The sequence below is a fragment of the Carcharodon carcharias genome, chromosome 3 (genome assembly GCF_017639515.1).
Source record: "Carcharodon carcharias isolate sCarCar2 chromosome 3, sCarCar2.pri, whole genome shotgun sequence".
NCBI lineage: Eukaryota > Metazoa > Chordata > Chondrichthyes > Lamniformes > Lamnidae > Carcharodon > Carcharodon carcharias.
Genome location: NC_054469.1, coordinates 50,032,907 through 50,053,006, shown reverse-complemented (window position 1 = coordinate 50,053,006; position 20,100 = coordinate 50,032,907). Strand labels below are relative to the sequence as shown.

The 20,100-nt window shown below is 39.7% G+C and overlaps 1 protein-coding gene across 10 annotated transcripts in view; it reads left to right on the top strand.

Moving 5' to 3' along the window:
- Positions 1-20,100, top strand: part of svila (supervillin a) — a 317,393-nt gene that overhangs the window by 276,607 nt on the left and 20,686 nt on the right. For all 10 annotated transcript variants that reach the window (XM_041183456.1, XM_041183461.1, XM_041183460.1 and 7 more), the window contains 7 exons: positions 2,532-2,677; positions 4,231-4,406; positions 7,495-7,636; positions 11,245-11,521; positions 13,334-13,488; positions 14,815-14,920; positions 18,577-18,784. In XM_041183456.1, the coding sequence (XP_041039390.1) occupies positions 2,532-2,677; positions 4,231-4,406; positions 7,495-7,636; positions 11,245-11,521; positions 13,334-13,488; positions 14,815-14,920; positions 18,577-18,784 (1,210 nt within the window). The remainder of the gene's footprint in view (positions 1-2,531; positions 2,678-4,230; positions 4,407-7,494; positions 7,637-11,244; positions 11,522-13,333; positions 13,489-14,814; positions 14,921-18,576; positions 18,785-20,100) is intronic.

Below are 20,100 nucleotides of genomic sequence, written 5' to 3'. Positions count from 1 at the left end.
AGAGCATGTATGTATTTTCTTGAACTGATTAAAATAGTGACACTAGGAGCAGAAGTAAGAATCATTTATGTGCACACTTAAAAGTTAGAAAAAAGTTATTTTCGCTCTTAACTATCCTCCTCTTGGCGCTCCCCAACTGTGTTGCCATGTCATAACAGTTATTTACAGTGCAGAAGGAGGCCATTCCAACCAGTCCCGTTTCCCAGCTCTATCCCCCTAGCTCTGAAAGTTTATTTCCTTCAAGTGCCCATCCAATTTCCTTTTGAAATCATTGATTGTCTCTGCTTCTACCACCCTCGTGGGCAGAGTGTTTCAGGTCATTACCTTTTGCTGCATAGAAAAATCTTGCTCATATTGCCCTTGAATCTCTTGCCCAGCATCTTAAATCTATGCCCCCGCCACCCCCCCCCCCAGGCCTTGTACCATTAACTAATGGAAACAGTTTTTCCTTCTCTACCTTACCTAAACCAGTCATAATCTTGTCGGAGATCACCAGAAATTTGAGAGAGAGAGGTCAAGGAAGGGAGGTGTCAGTGATGGACCACGTGAAAATGATGGAGGAGTGGAAATTGGAAGCAAAATTAATAAATTTTTCCAGATCTAGAATCTTCTACACCGCTATTAAACCTCCCCTCTATCTACTTTGTTCCAAAGAGAACAATTCTAGCTTCTCCAAACTAACCTTGTAGCTAAAATCCCCCATCCCTGGAATCATTCTGGTAAATCACCAGGGAAGTGGTACTTAGCAAATTGCTGGAGCTGCAGGCTGACAAACCCCTGGGTCCTGGTGGACTTCATCTCAAGAAGTGGCTAGTGAAGTAGCTGATGCGTTGGTTTTAATTTCCCAAAATTCCCAGGATTCAGGGAAGATGCCATCAGATTGGAAAATAGTAATGTAACTCCTTTATTTAAAAAGGGAGGGAGACAGAAAACAGGAAACTACTGGCCAGACAGCTTAGCATATATCATAGGGAAAATGTTGGAAGCTATTATTAAAGATGTTATGGCAGGGCATTTAGCAAAATTCAAGGCAATTAGGCTGTGTCAACGTGGCTTTGTGAAAGGGAAATCATGTTTAACCACTTTATTCGACGACTTTGAAGGAGTCACATGTGCTATGGATAAAGGGGAAGCGTTGGATGTACTGTACTTAGATTTCCAGAAGGCATTTGATAAGGTGCCACATCAAATGTTATTGTAGAAAATAAAAGCTCATGATGTAAGGGGTAACATATTGGCATGGAAAGAAGTTTGGCTATCTAGCTGAAAACAGAGGGTAACCATAAATGGGTCTTTTTCTGATTGGGAGGGATGTAATGAATGGTGTGCCACTGGGATCAGTGCTACGTCTTGCTGCATTTAGACTCGGGCTGCTTTAGTATCTGAGGAGTCACAAATGGTGCTGAACATCGTGCAATCATCAGCAAATATCAACAGTTCTGATTTTATGATGGAGTGAAGGTCATTGGTGAAACAGCTTTAAGTGAGTGGGCCTAGGACACTACCCTGAGGAACTCATGTAGCAATGCCCCGGAACTGATTGACTGCCAACAACCATGACCATCTTCCGTTGTGCTAGGTATGACTCCAACCAGTGGAGGGTTTTCCCCCTGATACCCATGACCTCAATTTTGCTAGGGTTCCTTGATGCCACACTCGATCAAATGCTGCCTTGATGTCAAGGCACTTTGTTGATGAAGTTCAAGATCACATACACTTTGTTAACCTCGCTCTCAATATGTTCTGCCACCTTCAAAGACCTTTGCACATGCACCCCCAGGTCCCTGCATACTCTTTAGAATGCTGCCTGTCCCTATCCCTTCTGCCAAAATGCATCACCTCACACCCCTGTATTAAATGCCATCTGCCAGTTGTTTGCCCATTCTGCTAGCCCATCTATGTTCTGTGGCAGCCAATTAGTATTATCCTCACCGTTTACCACCCCTTCAAGTTTGGTATCATTGGCAAATTTTGAAATATTACTCTGCATTCTAATATCCAAGCCATTTATATCTATCTAAGAAGAAAGTGGTCATAGCCCTGACCTTGGGAACATCACTCTCTTTCATCCTCCCGTTTGAAAAGTAACTATTTACTCGCTGTTTTCTGTCCTTAACCCAATTTTTTACCCATCTAACACTGACCCTCCTACTCCATGAGCTACAGTTTTATTAATGAGCATTTTATGTGCTACTTTGCCAAACTTTCTTAAAGTCCAGATAGACAACATCCATTGCATTCTCTTCATCAACCTTCTCAGTTACCTCATCAAAATATTCAATTAGGTTAGTCAAGCCAATCTTTACAGTATAGATTTATTCATAGAGTGAATCATTACAGGTAAATAGTATTGGTCAGTAGGTTAGTGATAATAGGGTCGAGAGAGCAGGAGGTGGATCTCATGGACAAGATGAGTGTAGAGTTGGCAGGAGGGGATATAGGAGAGAAGCTAGAAAAAGTTGAAAGTTCAGGGCAATTTACATGCTCAAGGGAGATGCATTTCTAATAAAACTGCATTGTTTACGTTGCAGGTGCTGGAAATCCAGATGAAGATGAACTGTATGAAAGTGCAATAGTAGAAACCAACTGTATTTATCGTCTAGTAGAGGATAAATTAGTCCCTGACGATGACTTCTGGGGAAAGATACCACGTTGCTCTTTGCTTAATTCAAAAGATGTAAGTATTTGTCAGATGAAACAATAGAGGAGCATCCTGTAATAAATCACTTGGTAAATACATTGCATGGTGCTAGACCAGATCGGGATGGTCCGGAGTTTAATCCGCTATTTGTATTGAACTTGATCTCAGCCAGGATGCTTATATGGCCACAACAGTTGTGCTAAGGAGAAAGAAGGGAAAAAGAAAATCAGTGTTCCTATTCAGTGACCATGCCAAGTAGTATGGTTGTGTGGATATATCAGGATGTAATATGATTGCGATGTCTTGTGCGGTTACCTAAACTGTTGACAAATACAATCTAGCTCATAAGTGAAGAGTGACTACAGATTTGAGGACTGCCAGCACTTTTGGAATCAAATTTCTCTGAATTACTGCATTTAGGAGTGGGGGTGGGCGAGGTAAGAGAGAAGAAGTAATAGAAGAGCTGGAGCAAGAAATGATAACACTCAGTTCATTGTATTTCTCTGTTTTAAATTCAATGATTTTTTTTTCCATTTGTGGTGTTTATTGCCAATTCCTAGTATTAATGTAGAATTGTAGAATGCATGTAAGGCAGCTAAGGTGGCGCTTAACTTCACTGAAGGAAATTAATAAACCATATGAATATCTATAATAATTCAGTGGCTTTCATGGTCATTTTCTGGTGCTACAACCTGCTATACTAAGATTTGAACCCATAACCTGTGAGTTACTAGTCCAGTGACATAACTATTAGGCTGCTATAACCACATACAAATTTGCAATGATGTGGCATTTTTAACATCCCAAAAAAGTCTCCAGCTGATTTGCAGAAGTACCAGAGTGCGAGGGCACAGGGCAAGATGGAATGCTGAGCCAAAGCAGGAGTCATTCGAAAGGTGGCTAAAAGTTAGTGTAATAGGAAAGAGTGGCAGAAATGTAATGAGGGAATTCCAAGGCATGAGCCTAGATGGCTGAAGATGTTAAAACTTAAAAGCTTTTCGAAATGTACTTGAATGTTATTCTGGTCTAGCTTGTCTTTTTTAAATTGAATTTCACATTCTAAATTATTGGCATTAATACCAGTGAAGCAGAAAGCTGATTTCTGTCTTCCAGCATTGTTCTTCCCATTGCCCATGGAAGTAACTGGCACAGTGTGACTGCACACACACTAGCAGCTTCTCAAGAGATTGTTCTTTAGGTGTAAAATTCAACAGTCAAGTATGAAAGGGTTGTTTGGCTGGATTGAAGAAAGGGATGCATCACATCCAAGCTATACATGCTTATCTGCAGTGTTGAAATATATACATACCATCAGGACTCACTGAACTATCACTGAATGAGAATCTTAGTTGACTTCCTTTCCTTATTCCCATCCACGGAGAGCCAGAGACCACTGAGACAAATGAATGCCCATCTTTTGTTCCAGCTGAGATCAGATAGCTGACCATAAATCGGTTACTGAGCTGGAGGTGATTTTGATTTGTATAACATGTATTAAGCTTCTTAATAGTGTAACTGTGCTACCTCCCTAGCTATGTTTCATGTAAATTTTTATACCATTTCCTGAAACTGTTAATTATTTTTCGTAGGTGCTGGTGTTCGATTTTGGCAGTGAAGTGTACGTGTGGCATGGAAAAGAGGTCACACTCGCACAGCGAAAAGTGGCATTCCAATTGGCAAAACATTTATGGAATGGTACCTTTGACTACACAAACTGTGACATCAACCCTTTAGATCCAGGCGAATGCAATCCTTTGATACCAAGGTAGCTTTGATTTACACTAGCAGTTTACAGCACACTATGTATGTAATCAACCATAATAACCATAGTTGGCACAGCAAACAATAGTAATATTTAAAGCCACTTGATCCATCATATTCACCATTTTTGGTGTCAACCTTTCCATCCATCCTTTTTACTATTTACATCAGGCTTAAGGGGCTAAAACGTCCACTCTTGCTCCTTTCTCTCCGTGCCCTTTTGACAAAAATTAGGAAAAGTAAAATGATAAATGTCCCCTATCTTTGCCTGCATCTTATGGAACTATGCCAAATAAAGTGACAATTTGGGAACTTAAGAGAGGGACGGGAGGGTTAGGGGAGGAGGGGCGTGGTTGGATGGGGCGGGGGAGGCATTCTGTTTGGATAATAATTACAAAATTTATGGTGAATTCAGCACCACAACACAGGTCAAAGATGGGGCTTCAACATTGTTGCCCCAGTTCATTGATCTGCATTTAAATAAAGCACTGGGTACACCAAATTTATCCCTGTATCTTTCCTGATCTAAACTTTTTTATAGTTGGGCGTTTGGGGAGCATCTTAGAATGAGGTTGTATAAGGTGATGAAGCATAGTTTGATAGTTCTGAATAGTACCCAAAGTAAATGTATATGCACTTTCTTTTCTTCAATTCCTTTGGAGGTGCACAATAACCACATTTCCTCTTTTCCAATGGACTAGCGTTTACTTGTCCACGTTTGATGGCACTGAAGAAGTCTGTCTTCCTTTCAAAGTCTGGCTTATTCTGATCTAAAGTTAAGATGGACTATTCACAAATTATTGACCGAGGGGCATGTTAGTGGCTCGCTTGCTTAGATTTGAGCCGAATGGGGGCCATTCTATTGTTTGAATTTGCCCTTACAAGCTGGAAAAACTCGTGTTCCTAAACATTGCTATTTGTGAGCTCCTAAATTTCAATTTATACCATTTTTGTATTTTATCATTTTATGCTAGCCTTATAAATCCTTAATTTACTTTTATTACATGTTTCTACAAACTAATAACTAATAAATGATAAGTTATACCTCCTAATTGATGGATTAATAAAGAAATAATAAGTTTAGAGAAGCTAAAGCTTAATATATTTCAATATACATGAAATTTATTTGATTCATGAGATATTGGCTACCTTACATCCACTGTAATTAATGCATGAACTGTTATCTGCTGTAATGACTACATAAAACTAATCATTTACAGCATCTTTAAACGGCTTTGGTTTCCTTTTGTTAATTCAGCCTTTTATTATCCACTGTAACTTAATAAATCAATGTCTGAAAATTGTTTTTCTAACTTCAGTCATTGAGCTCATAAAAGGATTTTCAAGTATAGCTTATATAGTGTGCACTTTTATTATGCAGTAGATTAGGCAAGTTACTAGTAACTTTTTGTAAAATTGCATGGGTTCAGTGGCTTAATGGTTATGTTACTGGACTAGTGATCCGGAAAAGTGCGTTCAATACCTCGGGAATATAAATTCAATACATTGAATCAACAAAGGATCAACAATCCTCCTGACCTTTTTGGTTTTAAGTAGGAAATGTCAGAAAAGTTACCACAAGGATGACTGGCTTGTGGCGGGTAAGCATTCATAGCAACGTCTCTTTTTGACCATTCAATGTCGGCTCCTCCTATCATTGTGAAGTAGATTCGAAAGCTGGAATCAAAGGCCAGTATCAGTAATTGTGGCCAAACCACCGGATTGTCATAAAATCTCATCTGGTTCACTAGTGTCCTTTGGAGAAGGAAATCTGCCATCCTTCCCTGGTCTGGCCTATATGTAACTCTAGACTCTCAATAAATTGGCTGACTTTTTTAACTACCCTCTGAAATGGCTCACCATCACCTTCTCAAGGGCAATTAGGAATGGTCAATAAATCCTGACCTTGCTAGTGACACCCATATCCTATGATTGAATAAAAAGAAAGCCACTCCTTACAAAAAAGTGAAATACTCAACACAGTAATAAAGTGTACCATAAATTGATATATCATAAAATATATTTCAGTTATTAGATGCAACATATAAATATTTGAGAGATGGTAAAGTGAGTACCAACAATAATGTATTGCATCACAGAATAAGGAGAAAATTGGACCCCTGTTCCTAGGGAGGAAAACAAGTTTAGGGGAAGACCAGTTTTTGGTCTTTTATTGTTCACCACCAATTTATTGCATTGGTGGAGGCTGTTATCTGCTCTGCTACAAGAGAACATGGGAAACCTGTACAGAGAAGAAAAGGGGATTTATATCCTTGAGGGGGTGGCGTATTGGTAGCGAATATGTGAACCCCTGCAAGTGTAGTGCCTCTGTGTATGGTCTCAAGGGCAACTAGAGATGGGTAATAAATTCTGGCCTTTCCAGCAACATTCACATCCCATGAACAAATAAGTAAAAGTGAAACAGTATGTTCGAGCCTGTGCATTCCATTATAATATAGGGTAGTTATTTGTTAGTAAAACTACATTAAAGAGTAAATAAAGCATAAGCTACTACATTTTGTTGAAAATTATTCTCTTTTCACATAATTTTTTATATATATATATATATATATATATATATACACACACAAATTTATTCTTGATAGACTTTTTTAAAATTGAAACTTCAATTTTATTGCTACAAAAGAAATCTGTTACTAACGATGAAGTTTCCAGGGATGGGCAGCTCCACAAGGCTTGTTTAATGTCACACAAGCAAACCCCCACCCCCTACTTTGTTTTCAATTGAACCACCACAAAATGCACAAGTATTTCCAGAGCAGCCCAATGGGGTGAAATACTTTACTTATTCATCTTCATGGTGATCAAAATGTTGTTGAATATTCTGCTAAAAATATCATTGCATTCCATTAAATGGAGAGAGTACTTTGGGATATGTGTGTGTCAGTATATATCTTTCCGATTAACAAGTATGAAATTACCACTTATTACATAAAGCAGTAAGTTTTAAAAACTTATTTCCTTTATCTAGTTCTTTGGCTACGATTCCATTTTGAACAATAAGTCATGTGTTAAGATGTCAGATGCCAAGTGTTAATCCTAACCAGCTGCTTGCTTTTTTCCACATGTAGGAAAGGTCAAGGTCGTCCTGATTGGGCAATTTTTGGCAGGCTGACAGAGCATAATGAAACTATTTTGTTTAAGGAAAAGTTCCTGGACTGGCTAGAATCAAAGAAGCCCTCACAAAAAACTGGAGTTGAAGAGGAGCAGAAGGTGCAGCTCTTTTGGTTACCTTATTAGCGAAGCAAAAGCTTTAATCTTTTCTGCTTTTTAAAGCACCTGTAGTCATATGTAAAACATGATAGACAGGCGGCATTGAATATTTTAGACCTGTCAACTGATCTGGTTTTGACCAAAGTTAAAAACCTCATGAAACTTGGTTTTTCACAAACCTTTTCACTTTACAAACCTTTTCCTCCAACTTAGCAACAATTTCGTCTAAACAAAATAAGTGACAGCCGTTCACTCATTCATTTCTCAGGGCAATGCCTTGACCAATCAGGGTCAAACTGCCTGGTTTAAATTTCAAACATGCTTGGCAGTTAACTGTCACTCACCATCACTGGTGCATTCTCCATGGCAATGCCTCTACCAATCAGAGTCCACTTGCCAATCAATATTCACTTACAGTATAAATTATTGTTTTCTCCTTATATTGGTATTCTTATGATGTGTCCTGTTGTGTGCAAGATGAAAAGCTTCCACATTCTCTTTTTTCAGCAATAATAATTTGCACAATCTTAATAGTTGCAGGAATGTAGGGCATTCAGATCCTTGAGCTTATTATGCCATTCAGTTAGATGGTGGATAATACATACCTTAACTCCATTTACCTGCCTTTGTTCGTTATCCCTTGATAGCCTTAACCAACTAGAATCTACTGATGTCAGTCTCGATAGGAACACACGATTTGGTATATGCTGCATCAAGTTTACAGCACAGAAACAGGCCAGTCAGCCGAATAGTGTTTATGCTCAATAGGAGCTTTCTTCTGCAGCATTCATTGAATTAACAAACTATAGCAAACGGAATTGGAAATGGTTTAAGGTGAGAGAGGGAAAGTGGGCCCTAGTTTGTTTATATCGGATTAATACATCTTAATTGTGATTCTTGTTAGGATGATGCAAATATTTGACCAACTTGCCACTCTTTCTGGCCTGCTAAGAGTCAGCATTTGATTTTGATGGGCTGGAGTTGCATGTTGCCTCCACCCCAGCACATTTGAACTTGCAATCAGCTTTTGTGTTTGAAATAAGAAGTGAATAATCATAAAGATAAAAAGGATCATGTAGATATAGTGTGTATGAATGTTCAGAAGGAATTCAATAAGCCACCTCACAGGAAATGTATGCATACATTAGAGAAAAGTATTAGGTATTTTACAGTCCGAAAACCAAGGGTATGGATTAATGAATGATGCTTGGATTGGTAAGGTGGCTGGGAAGTGGTGGATGTGAGGATTCAGTGATAACTCCAGCATTGTGATATCTTAAGAGAAGAAAAATGTGAAGAAGTATGAAATAATGCATTTTGGGAGAAAAGCAAGAAATGGGATGTTGCCAGGTGTGGATGGATGGAGAGGGGGCTGAGGCCAAAATATAATTCTTTAAAATGAGTGCCTATAGATAAAGCCATAACAAAAGCCATTCGAACTTATGGCTTTGAGGAATATGAGCAGAGATTAAGGGCCAAAGGGGCTGTGATAACTTTATAGAAGACAATTGTTAGATCACAATTGGAGTACTGTGTGCAGTTCTGAAAGAAAAGAAAGACTTGCATTTATATCGTGTCTTTGACAACTTCAGCATTCCGAAGTGCTTCACGGCCAATAAAGTCATTTTGAAGTGTAGTCACTGTTGTGTTGTAGGAAATGCAGCAGCCTATTAGCGCACAGCAAGGTCTCACAAACAACAGAAATGTTATGTTAGTAACTTCATTGAGAGAGAAATATTGGCCAGGACAACGGGGAGAATTCATCTGCTCTTCTTCAATGTCATCCTGAGGGGAAAGACTGAGTTTAACATCTCATCTGAAAGACAGCACTTCTGAAAGTGCAACAATCCCTCAGTATAGAAAGCATGTTAAAGCTGTAAATTCATCAGGGTGATACCATGGATCTGATACTATAGTAATAAGGAAGCTATAGCTATCACTGCTTAAAGCAGCATGCAATATGATCATTTACATTAAATCCCACCCTAATTCATTTTTTCCATTAACTAGAAGTGTAATCTGAATCCATTAAAGATTTACCTGTGTAGATGTTACATAGCATATACGGCATAGGAAGAGCCATTCAGCCCAACCAGTCCACCTCGGTATTTATGCTCCACTCAAGCTTCTTCCCACCCTTTCTCATCTAAATCTACCATTGCAACTATCTGTTCTCTTCCCTGCTCATATGCTTGCCTAGTTTCACCCTAAATGCGTCAACACTATTCACTTCAACCACTCCCCGAGGTGGTGAGTTCCACATTCTCACCACTCTTTGGGTGAAGAAGTATCTTCTGAATTCCCTATTGGATTTCTCGGTGACTATGTTATATTGTTGGCCTTTTAATTATGCTCTACCCTATAAGAAGAAACATTTTCTCTGTATCCACCCTACCAAAACCTTTCATAATTTTAAATACCTCTCAGCTGCCTTTTTTCAAGAGAAAAGAACCCCAGCTTGTCATTCCTTTCCTGATGTGTGTATACCCAGGCATTTCTGGTAGCATCCTTGTAAATCTTTTCTGTAACCACTCCAGTGCCTCTGCATCCTTTTTATAAACCAGAACTGAACACAGTGTTCTTAAGTGTGCTCTAACCAAGGTTCGATACAGGTTAACATAACTTCCCTACTTTTAAATTATATCCCTCTAGAAATAAAGCCTAGTGTTTGGTTGTTTTCTTTTTAAATGGTCTTGTTGATCTGTGGCAACTTTTAGTGATTGGTGTCTTTGTGCTCTAAAGATCCCATTGTTCCTCTAACCCACCTAAATGGTATGCTATTGATTTTCAAAGTGGCGCAGTGAATGAATGAGAACGCATACTTTTGATTTTAGATGAAGTCACATCAACAGGATCTTGTGCACAGGACCTGGATAGCTACATTATTTTAACACCGGCTTTATACAGAGCCTGTACAAGCCTATTCAGTTTATTGTTTTAAATCCACAAAAGTTTTAATTAAACTTTCTTTACTTCCATCATTGTGAAGCTGGTGTAAATTAATCTTTCATATATGCACTCAGTCCCAGTGGCAAGATGAGTTAAATCCTTGACAGACTATTGTTATTTCATTTAGTGTGGCAGCATGTTAATTTCATTCTGGGTTAACTGTAACTGTTTGGGTGGTATGTGATTATTTCCTACCTATCACCAGTAACCCATCACAAATTCTTCCCTAATTTGTCAATTTGAAAGTGATGCATAATTTGTTTCAAATAAAATTAACTTTCAAAATCTCATGGCTATCAAATGCAATCTGCTGATAATTCAAAGTTTGTTTTTGTGCTGAATAAAATGAACTGTGCAATAATTTGAACTGAGCAACATAAATAGCAGCAAATTAGGAATTTGGGCCTAGCAGTGTAATTATCAACCCATTTTAATTCCGTGATTTTGAATTAAGAGGAGTAGATTGTAGTACAGACTGATCCGAACCAAACCCTTTCTTTAAACTGATTTGGGAAATGTAGGTTGCAGGAAAGAGAATTTTTGAATTTTATTTCTTTTCAGATTGGTCTTTTTATTAAAGTTCAATTTACAGCTCAGATTTTGCTAGCTGATTAAATTAACTTTGCTATCAACTTACAGTCTGTCTTCTTGTCTTCTAGCAGGAGCATGGGATTGATCTTAAACCATATGATGTTACCTTGATGATTCCTCAGTCTTCAGCCCCCGTTGGGACAACGCTAGATGGATTAAATATTGGACGTGGCTATGGAATAGTGGAGGGAGAAGATGGAAGGCAGTTTGAGATCACCAGCCTCTCAGTCGATGTGTGGCACATTCTTGAATTTGACTATAGTAGATTACCCAAGCAGAGCATTGGGCAGTTCCATGAAGGTGATACTTATGTGGTGAAATCAAAATACCTGGTGAGCACCACAGGTGAGTGCCAATTGTTTAAAATTAAAGTATTTGAAAAAGATTCTAAACCTGAACCAAATAGAAATGACTCTTAATGAGTCTCCATGGAGCAAGATTAAAAGCTTTGTTATTTCTACATTGTTTACATTATAATGCTGAAATTTATAATTATAAAATGCTGTATTTAGATGTATGCCAGAGCTTCCATTTTAAGTGAGGGTGTGGAGCAGGCTGGGGTCAGGGGGCGATGGTGGAGCTGAACCCTTGAAGCAGAGAGGCCAGGGACATGGAGTCTTGGCTGATCTTAATAGCTGGGCCTAAAATGCATAAATTTTCAGAGTCCTGCCTGAACTCGGCCACCTCCACGACCTGGCCAGGAGGGAGCAGCGCTCTTACTCTTGGCTCATAAGGAAACCTAAACTGTCTGTACTCCTCTGGTTCACAATCCAGCTCACAGTGTCTGATGGATAAGCTACTAGTGGGATGAGGTTTGCTAAAGCATTTATTAATTAAATGAAAAACCTTTCCTAAATAGCTCATGTGACACTATCACATGAGGGGACATGTTTAAATAATTTTGTACTTTGTTTTTAACAAAATTTTTTTATCAACTTAATCTCCCTGAGGCAGCTCCGTGCCTCAGGGAGATTGCTGTGCTCTTTCGTGCACATACATGAAAGAGCAGAGGCCCCGCCTTCCCCGCCCGCACAGGTAGTGCTGAGCGCTACCAGCCGTGCGCCATGCTGGGCAGGCCTTAATTGGCCCGCCCACGTAAAATCGCGGCACGCAGCCGATCGCAGGAGGCGATTGGCTCTGCTCCCGCCCAGCCCACCCGACATAAGTTCGTTTCTGGCCTAGGGACGAAATTATTTTTGTGGTGAACAAGGGGAGGGGGGGTGGTGGGCGGCTAGTGGAGCCGACCCACTTCACACCAGTGCCCATCGCCATAAAGTGCTGTGGGTGAGCTAAACGGGCAGCCTGTGGGGCCTCCACTTCTCACTAGTGAGGAAGTCCAATTGGCCGGCAGCTCTATCAAGAGCGCGTTAGCGGGCATAGCCTGGACTGCAACAAGTAGGTAATTGGTCATCCGGCGTCTTGGGCAGAAAGGTGGGTTTAAGGCAGCAGACAGGTAGAAAGAAGGTTGGTGGGGTAGCGGTGTTCTAAGGGTGCAAAGGGCAGCCCCGAGGATAGAACCACCCGCCCTTTGATGAATTTGTTTAAACACCGCCCACATCGAACATTTTATTGCGCGGGCAGTGTATTATCGGGGTCAATTGGCTTGGTAACAAGCCTAATTGACCCTTGATTATTTATTTATTATCATCCCCACATTATGGAGGTGAGCTGAGAGATAGACAGAATAGTGGTGGTGTGGGCTTATTTTTCATGCCACCACTGAAAGCGCGCCGAGCAGAGGAACGTAACACACAGCCCAAGGACTCTGAAAATTTGTGTTCATATATGTTGGAAACTTCTTAGCCTATTCCAAGGTAGTGTATAAACAATAACAATGATTGACATTTCTGTAACAATCATTGGATACGAATCCACAGCCAAGTTAATAGAAAAGAAAAGCTGCTAATTAGTTATCACCCATTTTGCACTGCTACTGAAGACCCCCTTGTATACAAAATCATCTCTCAGCATTGCACAGGGTGATGGATCATTGGCAGACAGTGTTTGGGAGAATAGAGATGGAAGAGGGTCAAGTGGTATGGTAAAGGCACTTTCAAAGAGAAAATATTCTCAAGATAGGTAGATTCTGTAGTCCATAGAACGTCCATTGATTCTGTTGATGCATTAACTATTTTGGTTTCTTTATATATAACACAGTTGGCAAAAGGCAGAAGTCTGAGCTTGTTCGAAACACTGCTGTCGGGAAAGAGAAATGCGTGTACTATTTCTGGCAAGGCCGTCACTCAACTGTCAGTGAGAAAGGAACTTCAGCCCTTATGACTGTAGAATTAGACGAGGAGCGGGGAGCACAGGTGAGTCTTTCCTACCTAATCCATCTCTATAAGGTGATGTCCTGACATAGCAGAAACACAGTTGTGGTTTATTCAAGAAATACATTAAAAATGGATTATATTTCCAGTTACAGAATAATTTGGGTAATTGTTCGTAATAGTAATTTGTGCTTTAAAAAAAATGGAGCGCATCATCTTTCATCGCTCTTCCAGGTGGCAACTTCAGAAACCACAATGACTATTATTGAGGTAAGCTGTTAAAAAATGACAAATATAGGCTAAAACAAGAACAGTTGTAATGGATTATATCTTTAAAAAAAAAATGTCTTTAAGCCTTTTCTAGGTAACTCCAGTTGTATTTCAGCAGATATAATTCATATCTGCACCTTTAGATTAATTGAGTTGTCTACAGAGCACATTTTAACATCTCCTCACAGCTTATTTTAAAATAATATTGGACAGAAATTTGACTGCTGAAACAGCAGCTTATAATTTTACTCAGTTCCATAGAACCATAGAAAAGTTACAGCACAGAAGGAGGCCATTCAGCCCATCTTATCCATGCCAGCCCAAGGACACCCAGGTGCCATTTCTAATCCCACCTTCCTGCACTCAGCCCATAGCCCTGCAGCTTACAGCACGTTAGGTGCAGATCTAGGTACTTTTTAAAAGAGTTTAAAGTTTCTGCCTCTACCACCAACTTGGGCAGCAAATTCCAGACACCCACTACCCTCTGCGTAAATAAGTTCTTCACATGTCCCCCACTACACCTTCTGCTGCTTATCTTGAATCTATGTCCCCTGGTTCTAGAATTCTCCACCAAGGGAAACAATTTTATCCTGTCCACTATATCTATTCACCTCATAATTTTGTACACCTCAATCAAGTTTATTTTTTTGAATCGCATCTACATTCAGCAAGCAGCACTATTGTAGATTTTGTTGGACTCTCTGAGAATGGAATAGATTCCAGGCTTAGTATCATTAGGAATGAGATTTTCAAGAAACTTCAGATGCCAAAAAGAAACATTTTCTCATTATTTTATTCCATGGTTATCTCCTGATTTATTATTGCTTTACCCTATTTACTTGCTATTGTGTTTTCCTAACGTTTTTCGGTTCTTATCTCTATATATTGCACTCCGCATCCCAACCCACCTCAACACAGTTCAAAAAGTATTTATGTGATGGTGCCTTTGTGTTAATTTCTGAAATGAAGTCCATGAGTTGTAATTTGTATCAGTTACTCCTTGACTTGTATTATGAAAGAACCATGGTTAAATGGTCTAGATTAATAAAAAAAAATGTTCTAATACTTAAACTTTTTTTATACCTTGAATTATTCCAGGTCCAAGTGCTACAGGGGAAGGAGCCACCCTGTTTCCTGCAACTGTTTCAAGGAGGAATGATTGTGCATGCTGGTAAAAGAGAAGAGGAAGAAGAAAGCTCACAAAGTAAAATCTCCTTGCGGTTTTGTATCTTGTTAGATGTTGCATGTTTTCATAGAGCTGGCTAAAATTTATAAGGCATTGCAATCAGATCCTGACATTCAATCAGATAGTTCTCTGCAGAATAAAAATTTATAGATGGAGAAATTCATTTGCATGCTACGCAGACTTGCCTTGATTCCTCTGGAGCTGCAGCACCACAGGCTGACAACTGCATGGTGTACTTCAAACGATATCATAGTAGCAGCACTATGCAAACAATGTTCTCCACATTTTTCAAATGCAAGTATCTAAACCGTTTTTCCCTTGTACTGCTTAGGTTGCAGCATATTTGCTTATATGCCATGTATTTATATATAGTTTACCTGTTATTTGCTTTAATCTAGTCATAGTACTGGCCTGACAATCAGAGGTCGTGAATTCATACCCCTGCTTGGAAAGTTATGAATATGAATTCAGTAAAATCTACCACCAGAGAGAATGAACTGGGTCATTAATGAAGGAAACTTGCCTTCTCTACCTGGTCTAACCCCCAAAAAACTCAAATGTAGTTGATTCTTGATACCATCTGTGGTGGTCTAGCTAGGCATTCAGTCATAAGCTGCTCATTGCCCTCCAAAACATGTGTCTTTTTTAATTCTTGACTAATTTTGAGTATTTTGTACTCTAGCTCCCTTCTTATTTTTTTTCTCCTTGCATCACGTACCTCCTGTGATCCACTGGGCAGCCTGTTCCCAGGCCTCCACCATTGCAGGTGTGGAGATTGCCAGTTGGAACTGCATCGAGTCTAGCTTTACCACAGGGATCTAGGTTTGATATTTCACATTACTGAGTTGCAGATGTCAGCTGTGCTGCTCTGGGGAGATTTAAAGGAGAGGCCACAAAGGGAAGGGAAATTATTTCCTGACTACTATTGCATACCTCCTTACAGTTGCTATGGAGTAACATTAACAGAGGCTTAGATCAGTCACAGGTGGTTTGTGGCCCAGAGGAATTGAGGGAATTTTAAACTCTCACCTTTCAATCTGACTTAATAATTTCACAGAAACTACTCAAGAAATCTGTGCTACCATGCAACTGGAAAATGTTAGCGTCAGCCTGAAAGGGCTAATGGAGGAAAAATATTAAAGTCTGATAGAATATAAAGAAAATGTAAGATAAGTTATTCTCTGCATACATTGTAGTTGACCAATCTACTGCTTACTGTAAATTCTGGTTAAAATCCCTGCCAGTTTCCTGATGTATAATAGGAATGTTCAGAGAAGGGTGTAAGGATAAACCCTGCAACTACAGGCTGGTCAGTTTAACCTCGACCTTGGGAAAGCTTTTAGAATCGATAATCGGGGCCAAAGTTAACAGTCACTTGCACATGTATGGATTAATTGAGGAAAGCCAGCACAGGTTTGTTAAAAGCAAATCGTGTTTAACTAAGATGTAAGCAAAATACTGAGGATGCTGGAAACCTTAAGTCAAAAGAAAAAATGCTGGAAAAACTCAGCAGGTTTGGCAGCATCTGCCGAGAGAGAAACAAGAGTTAATGTTTCGAGTCCGTATGACTCTTCTTCAGTGCTGCTCTGAAGAAGAATTATATGGACTCGAAACGTTAACTCTGTTTCTCTCTCGGCAGATGCTGCCAACCTGCTGAGATTTTCCAGCATTTTTTGTTTTTATTTTGTGTTTAACTAACCTGCTTGAGTTTTTTGATGAGGTAACTGAGAGGGTTGATAAGAGAATGGTGTGGTATGTATGGACTTCCAAAAGGCATTTGATAAAGTTAGATAAACATAATAGGCTTGCCAGTAAAATTGAAACCCATGGAATAAAAGGAAAGAATGGATGCAGAATAAAAATAGAAAGTGTGCAAACACTCAGCAGATTTGGCAACATCTGTGGGAGAGAAACAGAATTAAAGCTTCAAGTCGAATTTTCTCTTTCCATGGATGCTACCAGACCTGCTGAGTATTTCCAGAACTTTCTGTTTTTACTTCAGACTTCCAGCATCCACAATATTTTTTATTATAGCCTGAATGCAAACGTGGTAGGAAACAGAGAATAGTGGTGAATAGTTGTCTTACAGACTGAAGTAAAGGACAGTGGAGTTCCCTAGGGTCAGTACTTGGACTGCTGCATTTCTTGATCTACATTAATCTACTAGACTTGGGTGTACAGGGTACAATTTCAAAATTCACAGATGACACAAAACTCGGAAGCATTATGAAGTGTGAGGAGAATAGTAATAGATTTAAAAAGGACGTAAGCTGGTGGAATGTATGGACAGGTGGCAGATGAAATTTCATGCAAAGAAGTGTGAAATGGTACATTTTTGTGGAAGAACAAGGAGAGGCCAGATAATGCCAAAGATACAACTCAAAAGGGGTGCATGAACAGAGAAACCTGGGGGGATATGTGCACACATTTTTGAAGGTGGCAGTTTGAGAAGATGGTTAGAAAGGCATACAGGATCCTGGGCTTCATTAATAGAGGTGTAGAGTACAAAAGCAAGGCAAGTAGGATAGACCTATATGAAACACTGTTTCATCCTCATCTGGAGTATTGTGTCCCATCCTGGGCACTGTACTTTAGGAAGGAAGAGAAGGTTGCAAAAAAGACTTGAGTGGTTCCAGGAATGAGAGACTTCAGTTAGGTAGATAGATTGGAGAAGCTGGGGTTGATAGAGATATTAAAAATCATGAGGGATCCAGAGAGAGTAGATGGTGAGAAATCGTTCCCATTGGCAAAGGATTGAGAACCACAGGATAACGATTTAAGGTAATTGGCAAAAAAACCAAAAGTGACATGAGAAAAAGCTACATCATGCAGCAGATGGTAAGGATCTAGAATACACTGGTTGAGAGTGTGGTGGAGGCAGATTAAATTGTGGTATTCAACAGGGAATTGCATAAGCACCTGAGGAGGGCAAAATTGGAGCACTCGTGGAAAAGGCAAATTGCTCTTGCAGAGAAGTCAGCACAGAAGGTTCGACTTGTTGTGCCTATGCTGGCTTCTCTGCAAGAGCAACTAGCAATTCCCCCTCCCCTTCCCCCTTGTCCTTTCTCACGAGTGCTCCAATTTTGCCCTCTTCAGGTGCTTATGCAATCCCCTTTTGAATACCACAATTTAATCTGCCTCCACCACACTCTCAACCAGTGTATTCTAGATCCTAGCTACTCACTGCATGGAAAAGATATTGCAGAAAAGCTGAAAAAGAATAAGGGGCTAAATGAGGAAGAACATGCATTTTTTTCACTTCTTGATCTTTTTGAACTTCTTTGTACGTTAGATATTAAATAGTTGTTAGAAGTCTGATTTTCAATGTTTAAATCTAATATTTTCAGAAATGTTATAATGCAAATCTAATAATTAGACATAAATCTCAATCTTGTAAAAAAAAATATTGAAGTAGAAAAGTAGAAGCCGCATTTTCCAAAGAAACATACAACTTTTTTTATCTCATAACCCTAAAGAAAGTATTTTGAAAATAATGTGGCCTTTTCTCATATCCTGTGGGAATCCGCGTAAACTGGAGCATGGTAAAGAGACATCTGGGTTTCTGTTGAAATACACCATGTGCACAGAAAATGTTTTTGTTTCTCAGCTTTTTGCTTTTTGCATGGAACACAGAATATTGATTCTGATGCACTTTCTGATACTGCCCTCTATAGGTGACTGGCGGTTGTATTGTGTGAGAGGAGAGCTTCCTATGGAAGGAAACTTGCTGGAAGTCGCTTGTCATTGCAGTAGCCTAAGATCCAGAACATCCATGATTCTGCTGAATGTAAACAAGGCAGTCATCTACCTATGGCATGGTTGCAAAGCACAACCACATACAAAGGTTGTAGGAAAGACTGAAGCAAACAAAATCAAGGAACTGTAAGTGATGCCTACTTGGGGAGACCAATGATCACCACAATCCTGTATTCCTGTTAACGTCTGTTTTTAAAAAAAAAAGGTTGCTCCATGTGGAACTTCATTCATTGGTTAAGTGGAATATTTTAACAGTTAATAAAGGGAGTTTGAAAAGCTTTTCCGGTGAAAGAAACCCGTTCTAGGTTTACGGGTGATTTTTCTATTACTCATTCCCACTTGACTGCAAAGGTTGTGAAGGACTGCAGTGGCTCAAGGCAGGCCATGTGATAGTGCTTCCACATATTGTTAGGTGGGGAATTCCAGGATATTGACCCAGCAGCAAGGAAGGAAAGGTGATGTGTATCTAAGTCATGATGGTGTGTGGCTAGAAGGTGATGATATTCCAGGAAGCTACTGTCAGAGTAGCCTTGATGAGTTGATGCAATGCATCCTGTAACTTACACAAACAGCAGCCATAGTATGCTGACATAGAGAAGATGGGTATTCAGTCCAGTGCTGGGGCACTGTTCAAGCAAACTGCGATGTCCAAGATGAATGTGGAGAGGCTTTAAGGATATAATGTTGGAATTGTATGAAACACTGGTGAGGCCACAACTGGATTATTGTGCGCAGTTCTTGTCGCAACATTACAGGAAGGACGTAATAGCTCTGGAGAGAGCGCAGAGGAGGTTTACAAGAATGTTGCCAGGGTTAGAAAAGTGTAGCTACGAGGAGAGATTGGATAAGTTGGGGTTATTCTCCTTAGAACAAAGGCGGCTGAGAGGTGACTTGATTGAGGTGTACAAAATTATGAGGGGAATAGATAGAGTGGACAGGATAAAATTGTTTCCCTTGATGGAGAATTCTAGAACCAGGGGACATAGATTCAAGATAAGCGGCAGAAGGTGTAGGGGAGACATGAGGAAGAACTTTTTTACGCAGAGGGTAGTGGGTGTTTGGAATTCGCTGCCCAAGTTGGTGGTAGATGCAGAAACTTTAAACTCTTTTAAAAAGTACCTGGATCTGCACCTAAAGTGCTGTAAGCTGCAGGGCTATGGGCCGAGTGCAGGAAGGTGGGATTAGAAATGGCACCTGGGTGTCCTTGGGCTGGCATGGACAAGATGGGCCAAATGGCCTCCTTCTGTGCTGTAACTTTTCTATGGTTCTAACTAGTTACAGAGTACTCAGCCTCTGACCTGCTGTTATAGTTATGGTGTTAATTTGGCTGGTCCATTTCAGCTTCTGGTCAATGCTACATATTGCTGATTATCCTAAGTATAAGTACCAAGAACTCCATTGGTCATTATCCAAATTGTTTGCCAATATCAGTGCCAAGGTTG